We start from the raw sequence: 24,243 nt of genomic DNA, 5'->3' as shown, positions 1-24,243 counted from the left end.
ACAGGAACTACAGTAGGCTGTCATGTCGCAAGCCTGTCTTGCAAATCAACACTAAGATGCCTGTCAGTTTTATGTACTTTTATTTTCTGTCAAACACATCAGCTGAAATCTAGGTCTTGTCAGCGCTGTTGTTGCAGTGAAGCTGTCAGGAGGAAGTTAGTGGGGAGAGGGGTCCTTTGGGTCCCAGTAAGAAAAGCATAATAAAGCAGGTCCACCCAAAATATGAGTAGTTTAATTTCACCAGCATTTCAAGATAAGGACTTCTCTTGATAAGTGTTTTCACTCTTTATGCCAGGACAGTTCCTCAGCGGTAAATTAAACCTTATCTAACCCAGTCTTCAACAGAGGGTTGTGGGTCTGGAGGTGCCAAGGATCTGTGAAGTGTGTTGGAAGCTGGAGGGCAGATGAAAACCCCCGTTGATATTATCTGCAGTATTACATAATATGGGCTTGATTGCTGAGAGTTCAGTGGTACTAGTTTGTGTGCAGCTGCAACATGCAGCCACTGCAGGTGGAATGATTTCCCTGGAGCTTTGATCTGCAGGGACAGATCTGTCCAAGTGATAACCTGCCATATTTTCATATTGAAGTCCGGTTTGGTGCTCTGATTATTACAGCAATACTCAACCAACTTGTATGTGTGTTGTTTGAAATCTTTCAGACTTTGTATCTGGTAGCGATTTCCTCTGTGCGCAGGAAGTGAAATGAGGTGTTTTAGGTTTCCAGCATGTGAAACAGCAGTTTGTTTTGGAACAAGCACAAATGTCTGTAGTTAGCATAACAGCTGCCAACTTGGCAACTTTGTCGATATAGATTTAGCAGCTGAGACCTCTCAGTGGCTCAAGACAAATCTGGTAACTTTGTCAGACCTTGGGAATTATTAAGGTGTGGACTCAAAAAGAATTTAGCAACAAATCAGTTTATAGCAGCAGGTCCACAAGGCCCAGTATAGTTTCATTATTGTATTAACAACAACAACAAAGGACAGAGAGAGAACGATATAGGAATGGTTGTTCTGATCAGAGGATTCATTCCCCCAGTGGTTGAGTAATATCCCTTTAATCCCAGCATCAACAGTCTTCCACTGCTGGACCAAATTACAACAAAGTCCGTCACAGGTGAGGCTACACGGCGCAGTGTGCATCAATGTGGAGCAGCTTTCCACAAAAACAGACAGCACACATTTTAAAACATATACAAGTAGCGAGCACTGTGAAATGAAGACACACATCAATAATGCAAGGTATTGAAATAGATTATATATTTGACATAAGGAAATTAGTCAGTATGCCTTAAAAAGATCAATTGTTTCACTTTTCATTCATATACAGCATAATTATTTGCCAAAAAGAAAAAAAAATATTTGAAATATATACAGGTTAACAGCCTCTGATTGGCCATTTTAATAAATAAAAACGATTTAATTTATACACCATATTTCAAGTTTTGTTTTATAATAACATATACACTTGTGAGGAGTTTATTGCTCTGTGGAAAGAGGCATGGGGAAACGGCTTTTGGTGACAAATTACCAGCTGCATGTTTGAAATGCCACGACACTTAGCCATCCTTAAAAGTCATTAGGGAAGAGACAAAAGGCTGCCTGGCTATGCCACTAAGCAACTGCCTTCAAAGTTAGCAAAGTCAAGCTGGATTCTGCTTTTAGCCAAAGCACTATGAGTTCATATGATTTGTGACAGTCCAACAGAAAAGGAGCAAAATCAGAGACTGTTCAGTCCTCTGACAGAAGTCTGTGAAAATGATCCTTCCTCCTCTTCAGTAACTCCCGAAAATCCTCCTGGAAAACAAACAAGTGAGGAATTAGGTCTAAGATGCTGGCTGTAGACTGGGTTGCGACTACTAAGTTTATCTGCTCGAGCAGCTAACCACCCACTGTTTGGAGTCCTGTCCCCTTCCAAACCTCTGGCTGCTAAAATAGTTCAGATTTCTAGCTGAATAGCAAACAGCTGCCCTGGCCATCACTGCATCCAAGTTTACATGATCAACCATTAACTCAGTAACACTTGTATCTGTTTAAAGCAAATTGAACTTTGGAAGAGTGCTGGGTTGTATAATTATGTGATCTGGGCCGTGACTCGTGTACACATGCTGCTGAAATATCCTCATTAGCTGCCCTGAACTCCCTGTGCCGGTAGGCCTGTGTTTGTACCTCTGTATTCACTTTCCTAACATGATAAAACAGTGCCAAAATATTTTAGAAAAGCAGAGAAGACAGTACCTGCACACTGGATCAATGCCCAGATACATTTGTTAGTACATCATATGAATGCACTAATGACCTCAGGCATACCTGATAAGACTACTGATGGAGCACTGACACACTGTGTGCATTCGACTTTTCTTGCCACCACTGTGTGCCTACACACCTGGCAAGTGTGTTTTTTGGGGGGGTATATATCTCAAAATTACTTTAGCACAGTGTGAACAAAGCAGATTATGCTATCATTGGGGGGTTTCAGGACCCCTATTTCTTGGAAATTAAATGGCTTGTTTCTTTTCCTATTTGAATTGGAAAGTAGATCTGGTAGGTAGTGTTGCAGTAGTAACCTTTCGTCAGATAGAACTGACCTGATAGTGTCGTCAACAGTAACTGTTCATAAAATGGGGGGAAAAAGATGATAGGTTCATCTGCAGGGCTCATTCATTTCAAGCGCTGGTCCACAGCAAAAATCTGACTAATACTAGTTGTAGGTTACAAAAGTCCAATTAATTAGATATGCACTTGATTTTGCTGCAGAATCTTGATCTGCCAGAGTGGCACGCTCCTCATGATATCAGCATGTGCATAACAAAAAATCCACTGTATGAAATAAATGAGGCCAGCCGTGCTTCGCCGCACCAAATTGCCATTAGCTTGGAGTGGCATCAGTTAATACAAATTACAGCAGGATATTCAATATCACTATGGGCTCAGCATTGGAGTGAGCTCAACACCACTGGAAACACTTGATAACTATCATCCACAGCAGTTTCAAGGGCCAGACAGAGAGATGAAGACCAGGGGAAGAGCTGCACTCCAAGTTTAAAATGAACTGTAATCAAGTTTTACCATACTTTTACTTTTCAAATTCCTCTTGTAAATCAGTTGATTAATTATTGCCTTTTCATATATTCAGAACTCATCACCAGTTTGTGATGCTACATCTCAGTGGGAGGCTGAGTTGTCCTCAAGTCTCGTCGTATTTTTGAAAGTGGAAATCCTCAGTTAGGCACACAAATGTTCATCAGTTCAATCTGAACAAAATAAGCAAAATGCTGTGAAAACTGTGCATAGTGCCGGTAGTTTCCCACAATGCTTCACTGTGTCTTTGTGATTTTGTGAGCCAGCATGAAACTTGACTATAGCATTTTCAGCCATGTGTCACCCACGCAGCATGTATAGCTACCATGTCAAGCTCAACTCATATCACACACTGCCATCTACAGGATTGTTGGTGCATAGCACAGCATCTTTGTGAATTAAACAAAATAATTTGTTTTCCTATGCAAACATGAATTTGGCAACAGTGTTGGATTCAACTATAAATCATGATTTATGGCCAAGGCCCTAATAAAATTGCCTGACTGGCCAGATACGGCCCGGGGCCTTATTTTGCCCATGTGTGATCGAGAGGATGTCTGGTTCAAATTTGGCAACATTTGAATAAACATTTTTGGAGATGTAGATGTATGATTTTGACAAATGTGGACTAATGGACCTCTGAACTGACAACAGATTGGAACGAGCCAAACTTTTCTCACACTTCAGTGGATAAGCTGAAAAAAAATTGGTGTATTTTTATTGATTTTTGAAGTCTAGTCCGCAATCTGAATGAAAATGAGCGTTAATGCTTATAAACAACATCCTCTGTTGCTAATTAATCATCAGTGACCTGACCCTTGAAAACGTGGAAGGCTTTATTCAAATCCACGCTAAAATTTCAAGAACTTACCCTAATATCTAAAAACATTTCAAAGGAATGCAACAGTAGACAAAGAGTGATAAGCTTCTTTTCCTAGTTCAACATTACTATCAACAAAAAGGACATTTTGGGTCAAATGTTCCCATGAGCCTAAAGCAATCACATAGGTAGGTAGGTAGGTAAAGAAGTAAGAACTGGGACAGAGTTTTCATAAACAGGCGAGTACAGTTTTAGAGAGGGAAATCAGGAAGACATGGGAGAGGGAGGGCTGTCATGTCACAGAAGGTGGTAATAACAAACTTACAGCTGCAGACAGTTTCTCCAGGTAGGGAATGAGCTTCTGGAGCTCTCGGTCCTCCGGCTCCCCAGACCAGCTCTTGATGGGAATCGTGTTCATCAGCTAGAAAAACATCATCTCAAGTTAATACAATCTCTGTCTCTCCTCTGTATTTTGTATAAATTGCTGCAAGAAAACAAATTCAGGCCTATTTCAGCTCTACAGCCAATTAATTAAGACTGACACCCATCAGTATCTGCACCACTGTGGGAAAGCTGCCACAAAGCTGTTTGAGAGTGGTAACACATTGTTTTTATTGTGCTAGATTATACAATTTTAACTTCAATAATAGACTTTTGTTATGATTTCAAGTGCACTACTGATAATTAAGGTGAAAATTCCAAGATTATGACAGCACAGGACAGTATTTACATGGTATGGGTAGGTGTGGGGTGCATTGTCCAGCACCACTGTCTTGGCGAGGTCTCTTGCCAGGACGCCCAGGTCCTTGATGTAGTGGCCGAGGACACAGGAGCAGTCTTCCTGATACAGACGATGCCTTCAAAATCAAAATTAACACCCGGTTAGAAAACATGAATACTGACACCCTACATTTACAGCACACTGTATTTCACCTTCTGTCCACCAACACCAGAGATATCTGCACCAGCAGCAGCAAAACTGGTTTTATCACATAGAAACTTGATGTAATTCATGAAATCATTCAGCCTATGTGTTCTGTCAAACGTACATTAGATCACTTGAATCAAGTCAGTTAATAATTAGCCAGCTAGCTCACTGGCAAACCAGCCAAAAATGACAGAATGAAAAGTGGACAGTGAAAAGAGGTGGTTTCAAGACAGGTGGGGGGTTGAGCACATGTTTACTTTCAATAAAGAGAAACCTGTCTCTCATTGGTGGAGCCGATGTGGCTGTTAACAAAAGAATGTAACATTAGGAGACTTATTGAGACAAAACAACACAACAAATATGGGGGCTGGGACAGAAAGCTGAGGCCACAGAAGGTGGCACAGTTAAAGAGCCTTGTGTCACAACACGCTATGTTCACAACAGCAAAATCATAAAATGAGGCTGCAGTAAAAGACAGTTGCAGTGTAGCAGAAGAAATAAGCTGCCCATTTGCCAAGGGAAACTTTCTGAAGCAGTGCATGCTTAATGTTTATATATAATTCTGTGTGTGCTTTGTATTTATAGTTATTCTGAATTATGAAATACAGAGTTAAGTTTATTTCATATAAGTGCACTGATGCCATTTTGGACAAATTAAGTTTATTGCTAAACTGTAAAATCTCCTCCACTGTATACTTTTGTTTGTCATTGTGTTAATGTAAATGTGGGGCAATATATTGATATCACATTATTTACTGCCTAAAGCTTGATGTGAAAGGTATTTTCAAGTGGACACTTAGATCTACAAGCAACATAATTCATGAAGCCTATGCTACCGCTGCAGTCACTATGGTTCACTCTACACAACAGAGTCAGCTGAAACCTCGATGCTGATAAGGCAACTTGCAGAACAGCAAGAGCCATGTCAGCTAACAGGCACATAGCTGTGCAGAGCACCTTCTCAGAGCGCACAATCTGCTGGTCACAGATGGACCCAGCAGCACGCGGCCACTAGCTGGCTGTGCATAATACACCTGATGGAGCACATGTCTCTTGGGCTATGAAAAACGTTTAGGAAACAAGTGGAAGCAGAGCTTAAGAAGACATACCGAAACAGTTTTCTCTGTGGGTCCAGAATGTCCAGTATCTTCTCAGCATAGTCCTTCTTTGCAGATGTATAAATAAACATCTAGAACAGAACACAAACAGCAGCTGGAACTCATTCCATCGAAAACAAAATGCTACGGGCTCCAGGTCACTGTGCAAGCTGAGCTTAGATGAGGTTATTTGCAACTATAAAAACATAACATATACCTTTACTGTTGGTGTAGTGATAATGAAAACAAAAGGAAAAATAAAAACAGCCCCTAATGCAAAAAATGACAATTAAGAAGCAAGAGTGACAGTGGTGTGTGTATGTGTATGTGTATATGTATATATGCATGTATGTATATGTATGCATATGCTTGTAGATTTTAAGACCTGAAGAATATTGAGATTGAAAACAGACTTTTCTGTTGAAAACATGCCACTGTACACAGTACCAATCAGTTTTATTTTAAATATTATTCTGAACTCTTCTCTGCAGAAATAAGAAGCCTAACATGAAACATACCTCATAAGTTTTTGCCATGGACTGCAGAAACTCCTTCACGTATGGTCGTAAGATCACGTAGACCTGTTGACAAGGGCAGCAGGGAGGATGAGGAAGGTGACAGTCTTGTTGGCAATCGTAACATTTCCTTACAGTAATCACGCTTATGACTCAAAAGTAATGTGGCAATGACTTCACTGAAAAAGACGTGCTTTGTATAACTTAATTAAAAGTGGTGTCTAAATCATGACTAGCAAAGAGTGTTACCTTGTACAGATGGTCCTGGAAAGCTGTGTGGAAGGTGTACTGTGCATCTTCAATGACATTCAGAGAGCTGAACATGAGGGTCTCATCCTACAAGCACACAAACATAACAGATTCACCCGAGGCTCTGTCTCTGTAACTACATTTGTGATCTTTTGTAATTTGCCAAGAGGCCATTTATGTTGGAACTGGCCAAAATGTATGAGGCTAACAGCCATGTTTGGAGGTTTTGGCAATGCACATCAGGACAGGACAAAACAAGCTTCCGTAAGAAATTGCTGTTGTTACTGACACAACAGAATGAATTTTCTACATAAACATTTTAAAGGACCAGTCAGCAACTCAAACATTAAAGTAACTGTCATCCAAAATTATTAACAAATACATTAATTAATAAGCGAATAAAACTGTAAATAAATAAACAAATCATGGCCTACTTTATACCACGTATATTAGCCAATTACAGAGACTACAATAACCTTATTCAAGTTTTACTTACACAGAAATGTCAGCTGATAGACCGTGTATTATAGCAGCCATTCTGACATGAAAGACAGCTGTGTGGAGCAGAGGACTGAACTCACCAGGTCTAAAACCAGTGTAGCCTCTGGGGTGCTCCTGGTCTTGGGGGGAATGTCTCTGTGACATGGTCTGGACTGCTCGGATCGGGACGGTATGTTTTTGATGAAGGTAAAGCTGTAAAAGAAAGAAACACTGTTAGAATGCGCAGTCGTTCACACCAGGAAAAAGGAATGCAAATATGTCCCTGGGCCTTCTGGTGGAGCAAGGAGAGGTGCTAGGTTTCATCCTCTAGACAACATGAACATATTCACCAAATTTCACAGGGATCCACCCAAATAAATTTAGAGATATGCCTTTCTGGACCTAACTGCTGGAAGATAACTCAACAGTGATGTACACGCTTCCCAGCGGGGCAAGAGGGGGGATTGGTACAGGCTACATGCAAATCAATTTAAAAAGCAAACCCACTAATTTGTTCATTTTAAGGATCCCCATTAGCTGACACCAAGACAACAAGGTAGTCCTCCCGGGGTCTCACACAGCATATCATTGCAGCTCACATGAAAAAACAACCAAACTTGTTTGTAAAACAAAAACCCAAGCCTGCAAACTAAATATGATGCAGAATGTACTAAGCTGATGCCAACTGCAGCAGAGACAGAGAGGCATGCAGCTCTAGTGAAAATAAAGCAAGAGAGACACTCACGGGCTGAAGACGTCATCACTGTCCTCATCTCCGGCCAGCAGGTCCATTGAGCCGTAGCCAAACACACACTGCTCCGGACTCATCAACACATCTTTCCCAGTCCCTGAACCCTTCATGTCTGCACAGAAAAACAACAAACGTCAACACTACAGTGAGCTATGTTAACACATCAAAATGTTAATAATATAAAAAGGCAAGACCAAAGCAATATGATATGAATGACTACTGTTAAATATGTTTTTTTTCCTTCTTTTTTTGCAATCAGAGCTTCTCACAGCACACACAAAGGAACAGAGTGACCCATCAACCAAGAAGTGTGCGATGTATAACAGACAAGAGTAATGGCATTGCTACAAGGCTGCTAACTTATGGTACATCAATTCATGCTGAGTCTACTCTACTACACACCTCCAGTTTAAAGAACAGAAAACAGCCGCCACAACAGAATGACTAGATGCCTGCCAAAATACCTTGGCAAGATACATTCCCTCAGTTGCTTATGTAGTATGAATATTTACTAAGTTTTGATCTAAGTGACAGTGTTGTAGGTTATGACACAGAAAAAAAAAAAAGCTATCCTCCACATATTATTTCAAAAACACAAATAGGCCCAAAAAGCCCTGAATCCTCACAAACAGAACTTTGTCAGAATTTCTAGACAAGTTTGAGGAAACTGGTTAAGATTTTTTTTACAGCCTTGATCCCAAACACTTCAAGACTTGCGGGCAGCCTGAAGGTGTTAGGCCGTGGCCAGATGGATTATCTAACTGCAGCTCACAGCTAGACAAATGACCTTGACATGCAGCAGCAGTTGCTGTACTCACTCTCTTTGCTGGGTGTGAGAAAGCGTACGATGGGCGAGTAGATGTTTCTGGCTGTGATGTTACGAGGAGATGCTGGGTCGATCTCCACCAAAACCCGCTGATGGCGCATGGTGGGTCTGGTTGGAGTCTTGAAAGCTAAATCTAGACCACAGGATGGCAATCAGAACAAGAAACACACACACACACACACACACACACACACACACACACACACACACACACACACACACAGGAGTGAGTCATGTGGGAAAATGCAGCAAAACTAAGGGTATTTTCCTCCCAAATAGAAGCAGCCTATGATGATGCACAAATCTATACCTGTCTCTCCATCATCAACAGCAATGGCTCTCTTCCTCAGCCGGCCCCGAGCCAGAGGTCGCCTTGACATCTTTGGAACGTCATCGTCTGAGGGGGCAGAGCCTACATCCAAGGTTTCTTTATCCTACACAGGAAAAAGGGCATCAATATAAATTCACAAGCCAACTCTGCGCTGGCCTTTTGGGAAGCCGCAGTTCTCAGTATCTCCAATTGCTATAGTCTGCTTCAAAGAGCATGTATACAATCAGGTATCAAGTAAAACCGTTAGCTTAAAAACAGACTTCTGCTAATGACATGAAAAAGTCAATTAACTGAGGTCACTTGGCCCACCATTGCCAATAGTGTGGCTTGAGAAAAGATTTGTATGTATCAGTCATGAAAAGACAATGTGACTTCACTGAATATGTGGCTTAAAACCAAAATACTGAATGCCTGGAAGCACAAATGTTTTCAGGAACAAGTGTTTAATTGACCAAATGAATCTCCAGCATTGACTAGTCAAGATGACTAAGAAGAGTGTTTTTCACCACCGGTTTGTAAACATGAAGTGGGAGATGCAATGGAAGCTCTGTTACGCAGTCCCTGGATCTCGTGGTGCTCATAGCTTTTGTATTATTGCATTTTTAAACATAGCCTACCACAGAGATACCAAAAGCAAATGTCCTCGTGTGTGAAGAATCAAGTTGCTATTTTGTTTTCTACAGCAAGGAAACAGCTACAGAAAGCAAACCCACTGAGTGACGGCTGCATCAACAAAAACAGACATGCATGTATATGCCCTATTGACCTACTTACTGGGAGCCATCCCCACAACCAACTGGGATGGTTAATCCTCTGGTGCTGCATCAATCCTCTGTCTGACAGCATGTCACAGAGCCGGGCCTTAGCAGACATACACACCCACCACCTAACACAAGCCGTGCCTACTATACATACTGTGAGGTATTATGAAATTTAAGGAAGAGCGTAGGGACCATGAGGATTGGGTGGGGGTCGGGCACTGTTTCATACAGCATCTCACTCCACTCTCATACGGAGGACAAGCGCCTCAACCTCCATTGAAAAGGCTGCAGTTTAGCTGATCTGTTTATCTGCATGCCTATACACACCATAAATTATGACTGAAGACATTTTACAAAACAAACGAGTCTTTTGGTAAATTCAGCACACAGATAATCAAATGTTTAACATCTCTACATACATGATTAACAGCATTTTTTAATTCATATTAACGACTTTTCCTAATTTAACATGGACAACTTAATAAATCTAAAATTTACATGATTTTGGTTTCAATGTCCAGTACACATTTCATATACATGACTGTTCCTGTGGGTCTATTTGACCCCTGGCTGTTTAAGCTGTATAAAACATTTTTCACACATTTGTTTCGATGTTTTAGAAATGGAGCCTGTATAACATGCCATTTATAATTGTCAAAAAACGTTCCCTCTATATGAGAACCACTGACTGTTCACATGACATCTGGGAGGGAAGAACTTGATTTCCACTAGGGCTCAATATTCATGCCAAATATCTCAATCAATAGTGATACAACTATAGGTTCACACTTTGATACTTGGACACTTTGACTAGATATGTCACACGTAGCAAAAGTAACAACTGAGCATTCTTCATAAAACAGCACAATAATACCAAGTGGATGTAGAAAATGCAGCTACTTCACATAATATTTCATTGATCCTAAGAGACCGCTCACTGTCTTAGGCTACTCCTAAACTTGATAATGTCCATATCGTTGCCTTTTGAGATATTCATATAATGCATATTCATATCTAGATAGATAACAATATGCTAAAGTTGTATCTTGCCTTAATCCCATAGGAGCTTTGATGTATGGGGGGTAGGGGTGGATATTTAAAGGGCTATTGAGGTAGTCAACGTGACACATGAAGTACATGAATAATAAACTTTGGCAACATTTTGTGGTATAATCATTTTCTGGAGGTTTAATTTACTGGGATCAAACTGACCGTAACTGATAATAGATGTTAGTAAATTAAAAGGTAACAGGAGCGTTCACTTAAATCTCAATTTTGATCTCAGACTTGCTCTCCGCCGCTCCCACTGTGTAGTGTTGACGACTATGGGAGTGAAAGGAGAGCCCTATCCAAGTCCCAGTGTTATTGAAATGAGCTGATCCTGCCTGGTGGACCAGATGTGCGCCGAGCTGAAGCGACCCAGCCAACCAGCCAGACAACCAGACAACCAGCCAGACAACCAGCCATTCATTCATTCGACCAATTTTACGGCAAATCGAAGAAAATTGAAGATAGCTTTTCAAAAATGACTTTCACCACGCTGGCTTTATAAATCATGCTAGAAAATATGGTCGCTCTTTGCGCGACTAGCGTTCGTGTCACCAGAAAGTAAATGTGAACACAAGCAGGAACAAAACGTCTGGATCCGTCCAGCTCGCTGTGTTGTTTTGCTGTGGATTCAACTATTAGCTAGCCAGCTAGCAGCTAGCTTCAGAACAACGTCTCGTTTTAACAAAAAGACGTTACCCCTTTTAATGCCGACAGTTATGCTGTCAGTTATTCGCACAAGATAATTACTTTAGCCTGTAAGGGTGATGATTTCTTTCATAACCTTAACTTACCTTTGTTTGCAGCGGGCTCTCGGTCCGCGCCAGCCGTGCTCCTCGCGGCGTAGCTCTGCCTGACCGTCGGCCGCCGCTCTTCGGAGTTAACGGAGACTCTCTAATGGTTTTTTGAGACCTCAGTCTCATTTTGCCTTGTGAATATCGAACTTGTGACCATAAAACATGTAAGACCTGGCTGTAACGAAGGGTTCCTGTGGGGTAGCTTCACCAGCTTTTCCTCCTTCTCGCTCTTCGGACTACAATGGCTCCCACTAGCTCCGCCCCTCCTCCTGCTCCCCGTGTCTTCTCGAATCAGTTTGTTGGTTTAAATCTGCCGGGGTGCGATAGGTTCGTGGCCGCGGGTGTTGTTATTGGGTGGGTCTTCAGAGGCCGCCCGTGTCAACGTGAGAGGCCGGTCACGTTGCAGCGCCGCACACAAATGGATTATGGCTGGATGTTGTCTTCATCCTGCCACGGCGAATTAGGGCCATTGTATGGAGGACGAATGTGGATCCACGTGCGTGCGTGCGTGCGTGTGGGTGGGTGGTAGGGGGTCATAAATTTACAAGAAAAAATGTACGAGAAAAAACAAACTTGAATATTCTCTGATATTTAAGTGATAAATTTTCTAAAAAAAAAAAAAAAAAAAAAAAAAAACATTTTTTGAGAAAATTATAAACTTATGTAGCTAGTAACAGTCATTGCTCTATAATATTTCTATAGAGCTGTCTCTACATAATTAGTTCTGAGTATTTTTTTTCTTTCTACATGTAAAATGGCTACCATGATGTCATTTTGTTTATATTTTGGTAAATAAATACCAGTTTATATTTTAAACTATGCACTATGTGCAGAGTTGCGGTGTAATACACATTCTGATAAACAAATGTTTTGTACAGGTAAAAATAATTACCTCAGGGCTGCATGCTTATACAGGACAGATGAACAACACCAATTCAGCTTTAATCTCATATGAATGTATGAAACAGTTTCTGGGAAAATCACAAATATGACTTCAGCAACACAATGCAACTCTGTCTCTGAGAGGTACATTATCCAATATGTGGATAATGTACCTGCATTAACTGTATGTCACGCTGGTGCCGCAGCACTGATTTACCACTTTAAAATAGATCATTAGTTATATATTACTTTAATAAAAATGCTTTTTTCCCTCTACCTGAAAACCTAACTAGCTTAATTTAACATTAGTGCCAAGACAGTCACGTAATGTTATGTCATCCTAGAAGAAGGATAACTGAAATGAAATTCAACATATTCATATAAGTAAAATGTAATTTTCAGCAGGTCAGAACAGGTCAGAGCCCCTGAGCGATGTGGCGGCGGCACAGACACATCTCACATGCCCTGATGCAGCATCTACTTCTGTGTTCATTTACTTGCAACTCCAAATGCAGCATCACCTCCTGCCCTTTTCTTCTGTTTCTGTATAACAGCAGTTACATGGCGCCACCTACTGGCCTGGGATAGGATTAGCTTTCGGAACACAATTGTAAAGTAGCATTTGATGAGGTCATCAGCGGGAGGCAGGATACACAGCAAGCGGCAGTGTGCTTTCTTGACCAAACATAAAATTAAATTAAACTAAATTAAATTTCTTGTCAATTTGTGAATTTATAATTTCAGAATTTTCATTTTTTTTCTCTCATTTTTCTTGTTTTTCCCCATTTTAATCTCAAAGAATATCCTGGGTGTTTTTTTCCCCCCTCATATATTCACCTCCCTTTCCCTGGCTCTATTTTTTTTCTTCCTACAGTGGCCCTAATATGCTGTCATATTACAGACCAACAGCTTCTCTCTTCAATGTTAAGCTTATGGGGGAATTCTTGTGCATGCACAAATAGATCTGAGAAGGATGCAAATTCTCCCAGTATTTTCACTGGAAGAAAAGATTCCAGTGCTTCCAAAAGGGGTTAACTTGAATTTAGTAAAGTCAAGTTAATGTTAAAACCAAACACCATTTTTTCTATTGCAAGACATGTTTAATATTCCAAATGAGCATTTAAAAATCAAATAAGCGGACAATTTCAGTTTTTATGATTGAGTTTTCATGGCTCTCACTGCTGACCACTGACAAATTTTGTGCCTTTCACTGTTTTTTGTCTGTTGTGTCTCTAAACCCTTGGTAGTTTTGCATAGTGCACATTTAAAGCATAATTAATATTTTTCCATATCAGTGTCTCATTATTATTCAATTTATTTACCACTGCATCACTTTTGGTGTGCAAAACAAACCAGTTCCATTCATTAATTTGTTTACTCAATCAAAGAACAGTCATACTTCTGGCTCAAGTGACAGTTAAGAAAGGTATTTTATTTATTTCAGATTCAAAATAAAAGTATTCACACAAACACATATTGAGTAAATAGGCAAGAACAGCTCTTCACCCCTCACAAAAAAGTAGTAGAAACAGAGGTCACATTGTGAGAAGCAGATTGTCACTGTGTGGTCTGGGTGTTATGCCTGGCTAAAAACTGGTCACTGAGGAGGCACAACCCTGCCTGCCTCCACCTCACTGGTTTCCATAGTTACTGGGAAACAACCCATTCATTAAAATAAAAACATCATAGAAAAATAAAAGGAGGAATAAGCACACATTTATATAAGAGACTGAAAAAAGACTTTGTGCCTGTATATCCAGAGTAGCAGTAGTACTAGTAGTAGCAGTAATGGTACTAGTAGCAGTAATACTAGTAGTAGTAGTAGTAGTAGTAGCAGTAGCAGGGTGGAGCTGGAGGTTCACTGTTGCCATTGCCCTAATATTGTACTTAACTGCAGAAGTGCTACATGACAAATAGCCTGTAATGGGAGAGAGAGAGAGAGAGAGAGAGAGAGAGAGAGAGAGAGAGAGAGAGAGAGAGAGACTCGGTGTCCAAAATTAACTTCCTGGCTCACCTGCCCAGCTTGTAAATTAAAAAAAAAAAAAGAAAGAAAGAAAAAAAAATCCCTGCCCAGAAGAATTTTTATTGGCCCAAGTAATGAACACATGTATTGAAAGTGAACTGAAACTTGAGCCCAATCTGGGATAAATGCATCAAACTGGAGGTAGAGGTAGATTTTCCTGAGAAGTGGCGAGAGACAGAGCCTCATTTCAGATCTGAATTTTACACGTTTCCATGAAGACACATACAGCCACACCAAAGCTGGTCTGCCCACTGCGTGCTTCCCCAAAAAATTATCACATTATTATTAGCATCATCATCATCATCATCATCATCGCTATATTAATTAATCTGCTCTAAATGTAATCTCTGTGTGCTGGACTTGCTACAGCATATCCAAAAAATCTAAGAAAGATAAAACAAAAAGAAAAAAGAAACAGAAATATAATAATATACATGATATAATCCTTAGCCCTGAAAAGCCATTTCAGAAATATTCTATTTAATACATTTTCATACAGGTTAATTCATACAATTGTCACAGCAGAAGGCATCTTGTTACTTTCTCATCATCATGTTCACATGTTTCTATGCTCCTGGAGGCCTTGCATTATAAATTCCACAATCAGATAAAGTCCAGGCCTTCCACAGCAGACCAGATCCTGTGGATCCTGTTGGTAGCATTCAGAAATATACAGATTCATGGTGAAGCCTACCAGAAACTCTTGTCAAACCTCAGAACGACTTCCCAAACACTGGCCTTAGGATTTATATCATCTGCTAGGTTAGGACAGACACTTTGGTTCACAGATTATGCAGGCTGATGTTGAGCTTTTATTGAATACTCCATGTGGAGAGTTTTAGCATTCCTGATGGCCTAAATGCTGTGGCTTTGCCACCCTGATAGGAAAAAAATTCTGCAGGAAAACACTAAATACTTCATTTTTTTTTTTTTTTTTACATGAAAATGGTCAAATTTGAGGATATTGAATCTTGTCACAAAATATCATCTTACAATGATTTAAGTCTTTACAATATTGGCATCAGCCTTCAATCAATCACAAGTGTCGGTCGAACCCTACCAGGTACCCATTTAGAAAAACAGAACAAAGCTCTGTGATTGTGCGTTGTAACAAAACATTCCAGCAGGGGGAGTCATTAACACAGCAGTCGGCCTTTGAACATGTCAGTCCAACTACTCTGGCATCTCTGCTTTCCCTTAGGCGGAGGGAGCCATGCCAAATTCTCATCTAAAATGATTATCAATTAGCAGTGAGAAATTGCATTTTGGCTGATTACTGATTGTCTGCAGTTGTCACAATCTCTTTCATATCAACAACAACGACTTTATGAACCAGCATAAAATATATCATTATGAGTTTTTTTTTTTTCTTCTCATGCCCTGTCGTGGCTGTTGGGAATAAATTTGCCGAGGCTTTCTTTAGTGGTTGAGGTAGAAGCGGGGCAGGGCTTGGTTCTGGTCAAAGGGATCTGCGAGTGTTCGGAGGTATACAGTGTTTCATCGTAACGTCCTCTGATTGTCGCTACCATGCAGTTAAAAACATGCCAGCCTTCCCTGAGGATGCTGCTGTGTACATCCTAAACCACTTCATGCACTCTGCTTTCAGAATGTACACAAAGAGACAGAGAGAGAGAGAGAGGGAGAGAGGGAGAGAGGGAGAGAGAGAGACAGAGAGCTACAGTACCTCCGCTTTTCAAATGCAAATATCTGGGAGAAGCGGTCGATGGATATGCGATAAACATGGATCCACTGAAGGGGGCAGGTGCTTCAGTGTTGCCTTGGGGGCTGAAAGGTCACAGGGTCAATCTGACAGAGAAGTGCTGACCCTGTAGATCAGAATTGATTGAATTTTTCTTTGTGACCCCCCACCCCCACAAACAACCAATCCTTTCAGCCTCAGTATGTCTCAATTTGATTGTCAGCCAGTTCTACTAAGTGGCTCTGCCTATGACATCTGTTACTCATGGAGTGAAAAAAAAAAAAAAAAAAACAGACACAAGGAGAAAAAACTTCTCAGCTTTCCTTGTGCCATCAAATGAACTGAATGGACTGAAGCAAAAAACATCTCTTTGCTTTGTCTACACTTGCATCTGATTACATGGAAGAAACGACGGAGAGGGCAAATGTAAGATGACCCCAAAACGCAAATGAGCTTGAGCAGAGCGGAGAGATGATCAGTATGTAACGCATGGCACTAATACTGTTAGTGGCAAAGGTTGAAATCCCAGTGATTTCTGCACTGATCAACAACCAAGTCGACAGAACGGAGAAAAGAGTGAAGACAGCGGATAAAAAGGCAGAGAGGTGCTCACTCTTCCACCTATGTAAAGGCTGCGACGTGGACTTTGAAATTAAGAAACCTCAGCGGGCAGAGCCGAGGAAGCCCTGTTTTTCTGGCTGTGCAACATTAGACTGAAGTTCAGTGAAAAAGATGAGGTAAGATAAGAGGAAGTTAATATTATGAAGTCCAGTGATTTGCTACTAACAGAAAATAAATATCTAGTCATGTACTTTAGCTAATTAGCCTAGCTGACCTGCCAAGGTGAAACTAGCTATACTAGCCTATAGCTACATCAAATTCATAGCCAGCCTGTAATGGGTGTCTTGGCTATGAATAAAACGTTTTTATTTATATTTTGACCAGAGTTCACGTTTGCCATTCAGGTTGCCACTGGATCTCAGAAAAATGGACATACGTTGGCCCCTCCCACTTCAGGTTAACTCAACCAATGAGATTATTTTAGTGTCCAGGGCAGCTCTGCCTCTGAGAGACATTTGAGAGCCAAGACTCAAATCTGTCCTTCTCATAAGTGAAAGAGTGAGACAGCCATGGCCCAAAACTTTTTTTTTGTCTGTTGTCTGTCTGTTGAATTTTTGTCTACATGCCAGTTTACCTGAAGACATCGACTTGTACTGTTTGTCCAGCCAGCAAGGCTTGACAAAGAACACTGAGGTTTGATTACATGCCAAAGTAACCACTAGCATTGAAAATATGCTAGTCATTGCCAAAACTTATCAGCATTTGTATGGTGGCCATTTCACGAGCACAACGCCCATGTGGTGATATTGGTCTGGAGGAGTAAAATCAATGTGACGGAGGTACTGTTGGCTCTCTTGTCATCTCATGCTATGTTAAGGCTTCAAAACGGAACCTAGTCACAAAGCCTGATTGACTTCCTGAACTTGTGTAGGAACAGGACTGCTTTGTGTAGACAGAGGATTGAGTAACAATCTTTAAAACAGCCAAAAGTCTAGAGAGGTAACACAGGTTAGAGTTAAAAAAAAAAAAAAAAAGGACTTGATTGATCTACTTCAAAAATGTAGATATGTGTCAAAAGTGACACTGTGTCACTGCAGATTAAATACAAAAAAGAAATTCGGACTGCAGCGAGTGAGCGTAGAAACTCTAAGACACAAGAATGCACTCAGGTGCAGGTATGGATTACCTCTGAACCCACGATATCAAAAGTCTCGATTGAGTAACATCTAAAAAAAAAAAACAGCCAGAGGATCACAAGACATTCTTTGTATTATCTTTGATAGACATAGAGCCAAGATGAGGAAGACGGCGTCCATGTCGCAGCACAGGATAAAGAGCACTTGGATCAGAAGAAGCAATAAGTCATGCAAACACAAAGCTGGAACGGAAAGCTCCCAAAAGACTCTCTGTAAGGTAGGATAGAAAAAAAACAACAGCCAGATTAGGAGCTGTGGCTTCCTCTGACAGGTGATTGTCCATTCTGAGAGTCTCCACAGCAACAATAATTTAGTGGACTGCTATTCTTGTCTGTCAGGAGGATCACTGTTTTTCCTGCTGCAGTCCTGATATACTAATACAGACATGCAAGACAGCATCCGACCTACAGGCCATCGCTGCACCAGAAACAGGCCAGATTGGGAAACAGGTGAAAGCAGCTAAGATTGATCATTCGCCAGCGTCAATTTTTCTTTTTGGAAGGCGCGCGGGCCGGTCATCACTGTGCAGAGTGGCAAAGAAAATGAAAAGAATCCTGTACAAAGTGATGATTCCATAGCAAGCGGATGGACAAACCTGAGAAGCAAATCTTACAAAGTGTATTCACGTCAAATCTGCGCCACAGGCGGCGGCAGGAAGGCTCAACGGACGCTGCTGATGCTCTGCAGTCCTGCGTGTCCAGCTCAAGGTGCGGCCGGGAAAGACAAGATCTCAGTGAGGGCTTCGATTTTGTTTTCCAGCTGCACCGGCCAAAGGTTTTACACAAAATGAGGTCACAACGGTACTTTGTTATATGCCCTGAAGAAACAGCATACACGTTTTAAAGCTTTTCTGATTAAAAATAGAAGATATTCACAATTTCTTTTTTTGTTTTATAGAATCCTAAATATATATTTTGTCCTGCAGTAAGAGGATTGTTAATGATTAAAATTATGATAATAACGACAATAATGAGGATAACAATAATGATAATAATAACAACGATACTGTAAAATAAAATAAAATAAAAAAAAAAATCCCCTAGAGGATAAAAACATCGCTGTCAGTCAGTAGCTGTGTTTGAGTGTGTAAACAGTGCATTATCCTTCCAAGTTATTATCTTTCTTTTGTTCTCCGATAAACTGTACATTTATGTAGAAATAAATTATTCACAGGTTGTGCATACAGCTTTTTATTTTAAATCATATACTGGCTCTCTGTTGGGATATACTTTTTTTTTCTAAATCATTTAGGCTACGAAGAACAAAAGAGGTGAGTTGGTGAGAGAAAACCTGAGATAGTGTACTTCAAGTGGTCTGAATTAGCTAGTTTGTGTGTTTGTTGTATGTTTGTTTTTTTGTTGTCGTTTTTTTTTTGTTTTTTTTTTGGCATAGACTGTAGAAAATGAGGTTGGTTTTTGGCTTTAGTTAGCATGGTAATAAAAAAATAAAATAAAGGGAAGGGGTGGGGCGGGGTGGGGGGTTTGTTAAGACGATGGGTTGCTGGAAGCTGAGGATGAGGTAGGTGTGTGTTGCTGCTGAGATGCGATGCGGCCGCTGGGGGCCTTGGTGGAGCTGGATGATCCGGAGGCGGCGGACGAGGCTGACCCTGCTGATGCCTGAGCAAAAAGAACACCTGGACAGAAAAAAAAAACAACAAAATAAAAAATACATGATGAGTTGAGATGTAACTTAAATCCTCTGGAAAAAAAAAAAAAAAAACTACTGCAAAAATGCTAAAGTTAGGAAAAAAAGAAAATTACCTGTAAAATTAGAAGAAAAAAATGCATGGAAAATTAAAAGAAAACTATTTATGATTATTCTAACTATATATTTAAAATTACATGACAAGAAAATTACTCCAAAATTTCTTTAGAAATTACAAGAAAATTACCAAAAATAATTACCCCAAAAAATTTTAAAGAAAAAGAAATATAGTGCATTTTGTTTATAGGGTTACATAAAAACTGTTAAGTCAACTGTCAACTGTCAACGTCAAAGAACAATTAATAATAACGATAAAAGAGTAGAATTTCAATGCTAAAACATGTTATTTAGAATATATGAATGACACTCATGGGACATATGGATTACAACATGAGGGTATGCATAGTAAGGCTCAATGAGGCAAAGGAAAAAAATGAAAAAGATATGAGTGAGATGAAAACATGCCAGAAACAAGAATATACAAAAATATGCAGTATGAAATGGGTATAAATGTAAAAATATCAACATATAATGAATGAGATATTCCTTTAAAAAAAGCAAATTAAAATGAATGTTAATAACAAAAATGTGTCAAAATATATTTGACACACTGCTGGACTGACACATGTTTTTGTGAATTTCCTGTTTTGTTTTTTTTAAAGATTTGTTTTGTTCTCTTGGAGGAAAAAAAGAGACCTTGATCTCAGTGAGAATAAAGAATGAATTCTAAAAATCAGCTGGATTTCCTGTTTGGTATCATGGTGCGGGGCTACTGACCGGTGTACACCACGCCGTTGAGCTCCACTGACATGCTGATGCTGCTCATGCCATTGGTGGTAAGGTTCAGGGCCGAGTCCTGTCTGCTGTCTGCTGGGAAACAAGAGTCAGAGTCGCGCTGCGTCAGTTTCTCTCATCCACTTAGTGACACTTTGTTCACACAAGTACCACAACAGTACAGGATGTACTGCTGCTAACACTGAGGCACGCTGATAACTGGCAGACAACACAATCTTATCTCTTTCATGATGGAAAAAGCAGATGAGTTTAGAACACTTTGTTTTAAAAGGATCATACCAATAATTTTGAATGTTTGGCCCTTTTAATATAATTTAACCATATTTCACATTGCAACAAACCACTGTACAAATCATGAAAGGGTACTAAAGATTTCACATCATCTAATCAAAATCCCTTCATTCAAATTTGTATTTTGGGTTGAAATGTTCTGTCTCTGTAGCTAACCAAGTAATTAGTATGCATAAACTACAGAAATGATAATTGGCTGTGTGAGGACTATTTTCTGGCGAAGAGAGCATTTCACTCCATCCAATTTCAAGTTACCAAACACAACAGTGCTGCTGCTTTTAGGAAAACCAATGTGGACGACTTCATTACAGTGATGGAATACTGATGTAAAGAAAGTTTGAAGTCTCTGAAAGTTCATTTTCATATCGCAGTGGAGTGAATGGAAACCAATGGCTGGATAAAAAGGAGGAAAAATGAAATCAGACTTCTACTGCTTGCTTTGGGGAAAGGGTTGGCAGTAACGTGAAGCATATAAATTTTGCAGATATTAGCCAAACATGCAGAATCACCGATGTGGTCCTTTAACTATAGCAAGGCAGATCATATGACAACATGAAGTAAATTCTCTTACACTCTCTGGTTAAAAAAAAAAAAAAAAAAAAAAAGTAAAAACACACAATAATAACCTGTTACCATAAGCAATATCCTACAGCCCAATTTGATAAAATGTTACCAATTGCTTACAGAATGAAACTGCGTGCTTATAATACTTCAACATGATTTAATAGACGTCATTGCAACAGAATAAGTTCATTATGCATATAGAATTATAATCTTGCAGCACTGCAGTGAAGTTTGCATAGCATAAACCTTTCAGCATTTCCCTGAAATCACCTGCATTCCCAATACTGAGAAACAGGCAGTGTTTTTCACAAGACAGACAGAAACCAAGACACATGCTTTAGGTTTCTATAAGATCGGTGGGGAATCCCCTCCGCTTGCAGAGGGGATTCCCCCCTTGATAAGCTAAACAGGTCAACATATAGACCTACTATAGGCTATTTTCTCCTCACAGTCACGTACTGCTGTTCAAGGTAAGGGTGGGGGAGAAAAAACAACAACCAAAAAAACAACAACTCCTTTAGAGTCAAATACTAAAAGTGCAGATCTGCCAACCTGGAGAACCACAAGTGTGTAACACATGGTTCACACCATTTTGCCCTACATAGCTTTGCATTATTACTATATTATGAATTATTATAAAAAGTTTAATGTTCAATGTTTAATTATTCTTAACAATTAATCATAGTTAATTTGAAGCACTGAGCCTATGGCAGCCATCCTTTTTAAACATTCTGCCTCCTGCGCTTGGTGTTCACAGTCTAAAAGACACACACAGTCGCAAGCCTATATGCAGAATTCTAATTTTTTTTTTTAATCTAATGTTGAAGGAATAAGTACAAATTGCATGATTTGATCTAGTTTTCACTCTGCACAATAGTATGATATACGTGATTACTTAATGCCCCTTTAAATGCTTAACTTCAGGTGACGGTTTTCTCTATTTTACAAATTATATATAGCACTTTGAAAATTAATTGTTCAATTACAGACTGTCAGTAACCTGTGAAAGACGTAAACCATCTCATGAAATAAGAAAAACAGCCTCGGGTTCAGCTCGGCAATCATCTGCTACCTTTTGAAAGGTTTTCATAAAAAAGTACCTTGGTTATTAATGCGGATGTTCATGGGTATCTGGGCAGTCATGGCGAGCAGATTATGCTGCAGTGCTCTCTGTAGGAGCCGGTGCTGCTCTTCAGCTGGCAGCGCCATCTTCTTCTCCGGTGGCTCCCCAGCTTCAAGTTTGTCCCTCAGCTGCTCCAGCGCTGCCACCTGAGCTGCCATGGCTGCCTGGGCCGCTGCCGCCTGCACCGCAGCCACCGAGTGACTCGCCAAGGGACGGGCCGGCAAGCGACCCATCCCAACCCCTGACAGTGGCTGTGCTCCCTCCTCTTCTGGTCCGACGGTACAGAGAGGAAGACGCCCACAAGTTAAAGGAGACCTTCTGTCAAGCACACTACAATACACACTACAATACAACCTAGTATTATAGTCAGGGGAGTTTGGCTGTATGATTCTAGTGTAAAATGACCTGAAATATGTGAGTCTTACTCAAAGAAGGGGTGACCTGACCTGACCTAGTCTTTGATTGAATGTCAGGCATCAGCCAGTCAGTTCTCTCTGACCACAGCTATAGAAAATAAAACAATCTTTTCTGCGGTCATTTTTTATTTATATTCATTCATTTACTTGCTTCAGAGACCTTTCCACCCTGACAAGAAAAGATTCTGAGAATAATCGATGATACTAAGCATGGAAATGGTTGAAGTATTAAGATATTCAATATCTAAACATATTTACACAACTCCCATGCAAGAAAAGCGATTTTCAGAACGCAAGTCATTGTCATACCTACTATTGAAATGCCAAAGCAGAATACAACTGCTCACTGAATTTTTCATCTGTGGACAATGCATTGTTTGCTTTGTTCTCAATTGTGAACTCAGTGTGTCTCTTACTAAGGTCACTAACTTCCAATTCATTCCTTTAGACCATCAGCTCATTGCAACTGGCACTCCTATGTGATGTGAGTGTAGCATAACTCTCAATCTCAAATCTTACCTTTCTTGATCTTCTGGATGGGGCCCAGAGAGGCCCCATTGGTGCCCACTGGCATGGCCACACTGGCCAGCGGGAGCTTGGGCGAGGAGAGCATGGTGGGTGTCCCATTGGGGGAATAGGTGAAGAGGGAGCTGCCAAAGCTCTGTCGCCGGCCTTCCCGTCGGTTGCTGTCGATGGCTGCCTGGAGCTCGTTGGGGTTGCTGAGGCCCCTCTTATCACACTCGTACGGGTACAGGTACTTCATGTATCTGAAAGAAACAGTGCATCTGCACTTAGCTGGCAGCTTCACTTTACACAGTTAGGAGGAGCCTACTGAAATGTCCTTCAGTTAAATATTTCCATGGCTAAAAGGAATGCACACAACCATTGGTCATCTCTTGTAATTTGGCAGTGTAAATCTAAACAAAGCAAATACAAAAATGCAACAAAGTCAACTTTTCCACTCAGACCCAAGAAATATTATTTGTATTTTATCAACTTTAAGATTGACCTGCTCTATGAATGGTGACAAACCTGGTGCCTTGCAGGGATTTCCAAAATTGTTGGAGATTAAAACATTTTTTGTAGTCTTACTGTTTTTTGGGGATGCACTCTTACACTGGAGGCAAAAACTTCTTTGTCTGTCTATTTGTCTGTCTATCTATCGATATTATTTTCTTTTTATTCATTCTCTTTTTTTGGAACATTTTTTGTGATACATTTTCAAATTTATTTTTTCTATTTTATTGTATTATATTTGTTATTGTGTTCTATTTAAGATTTTCCACTTTGTAAATGAAATAGTGA

At 40.1% G+C, this 24,243-nt stretch overlaps 2 protein-coding genes across 4 annotated transcripts in view; both read right to left on the bottom strand.

The window, feature by feature from the left end:
• Nucleotides 1-1,239: 1,239 nt before the first annotated feature.
• On the bottom strand, nucleotides 1,240-11,973 carry ctdspl3 (CTD (carboxy-terminal domain, RNA polymerase II, polypeptide A) small phosphatase like 3). Its single transcript, XM_030050051.1, has 11 exons — nucleotides 11,682-11,973; nucleotides 9,059-9,182; nucleotides 8,741-8,881; nucleotides 7,917-8,034; nucleotides 7,273-7,384; nucleotides 6,692-6,778; nucleotides 6,446-6,508; nucleotides 5,940-6,019; nucleotides 4,633-4,759; nucleotides 4,228-4,323; nucleotides 1,240-1,798 (listed from the first exon to the last, which is right to left on the bottom strand). Exons 1-11 carry the CDS (start codon nucleotides 11,808-11,810, stop codon nucleotides 1,733-1,735), a joined length of 1,143 nt encoding a protein of 380 aa, XP_029905911.1. The 5' UTR covers nucleotides 11,811-11,973; the 3' UTR covers nucleotides 1,240-1,732.
• A 3,498-nt stretch (nucleotides 11,974-15,471) lies between these two features.
• arid3a (AT-rich interactive domain 3A) overlaps nucleotides 15,472-24,243 on the bottom strand; it is a 48,895-nt gene continuing 40,123 nt past the window's right edge. The window contains exons 6-9 of one of the 3 annotated variants that reach the window (XM_030049701.1): nucleotides 23,458-23,705; nucleotides 22,500-22,790; nucleotides 20,527-20,619; nucleotides 15,472-19,678 (exon numbers count right to left, since the gene is read on the bottom strand). In XM_030049701.1, the coding sequence (XP_029905561.1) occupies nucleotides 19,530-19,678; nucleotides 20,527-20,619; nucleotides 22,500-22,790; nucleotides 23,458-23,705 (781 nt within the window). In that variant the 3' untranslated portion in view covers nucleotides 15,472-19,529. The remainder of the gene's footprint in view (nucleotides 19,679-20,526; nucleotides 20,620-22,499; nucleotides 22,791-23,457; nucleotides 23,706-24,243) is intronic. The other 2 variants (XM_030049702.1, XM_030049703.1) reach the window with 2 other exon arrangements.

The sequence above is a fragment of the Myripristis murdjan genome, chromosome 4 (assembly GCF_902150065.1).
Source record: "Myripristis murdjan chromosome 4, fMyrMur1.1, whole genome shotgun sequence".
In the NCBI taxonomy this organism is placed as follows: domain Eukaryota; kingdom Metazoa; phylum Chordata; class Actinopteri; order Holocentriformes; family Holocentridae; genus Myripristis; species Myripristis murdjan.
The sequence above is the reverse complement of the archived record's forward strand: the minus strand, read 5'-3'. Positions and strand labels throughout refer to the sequence as shown.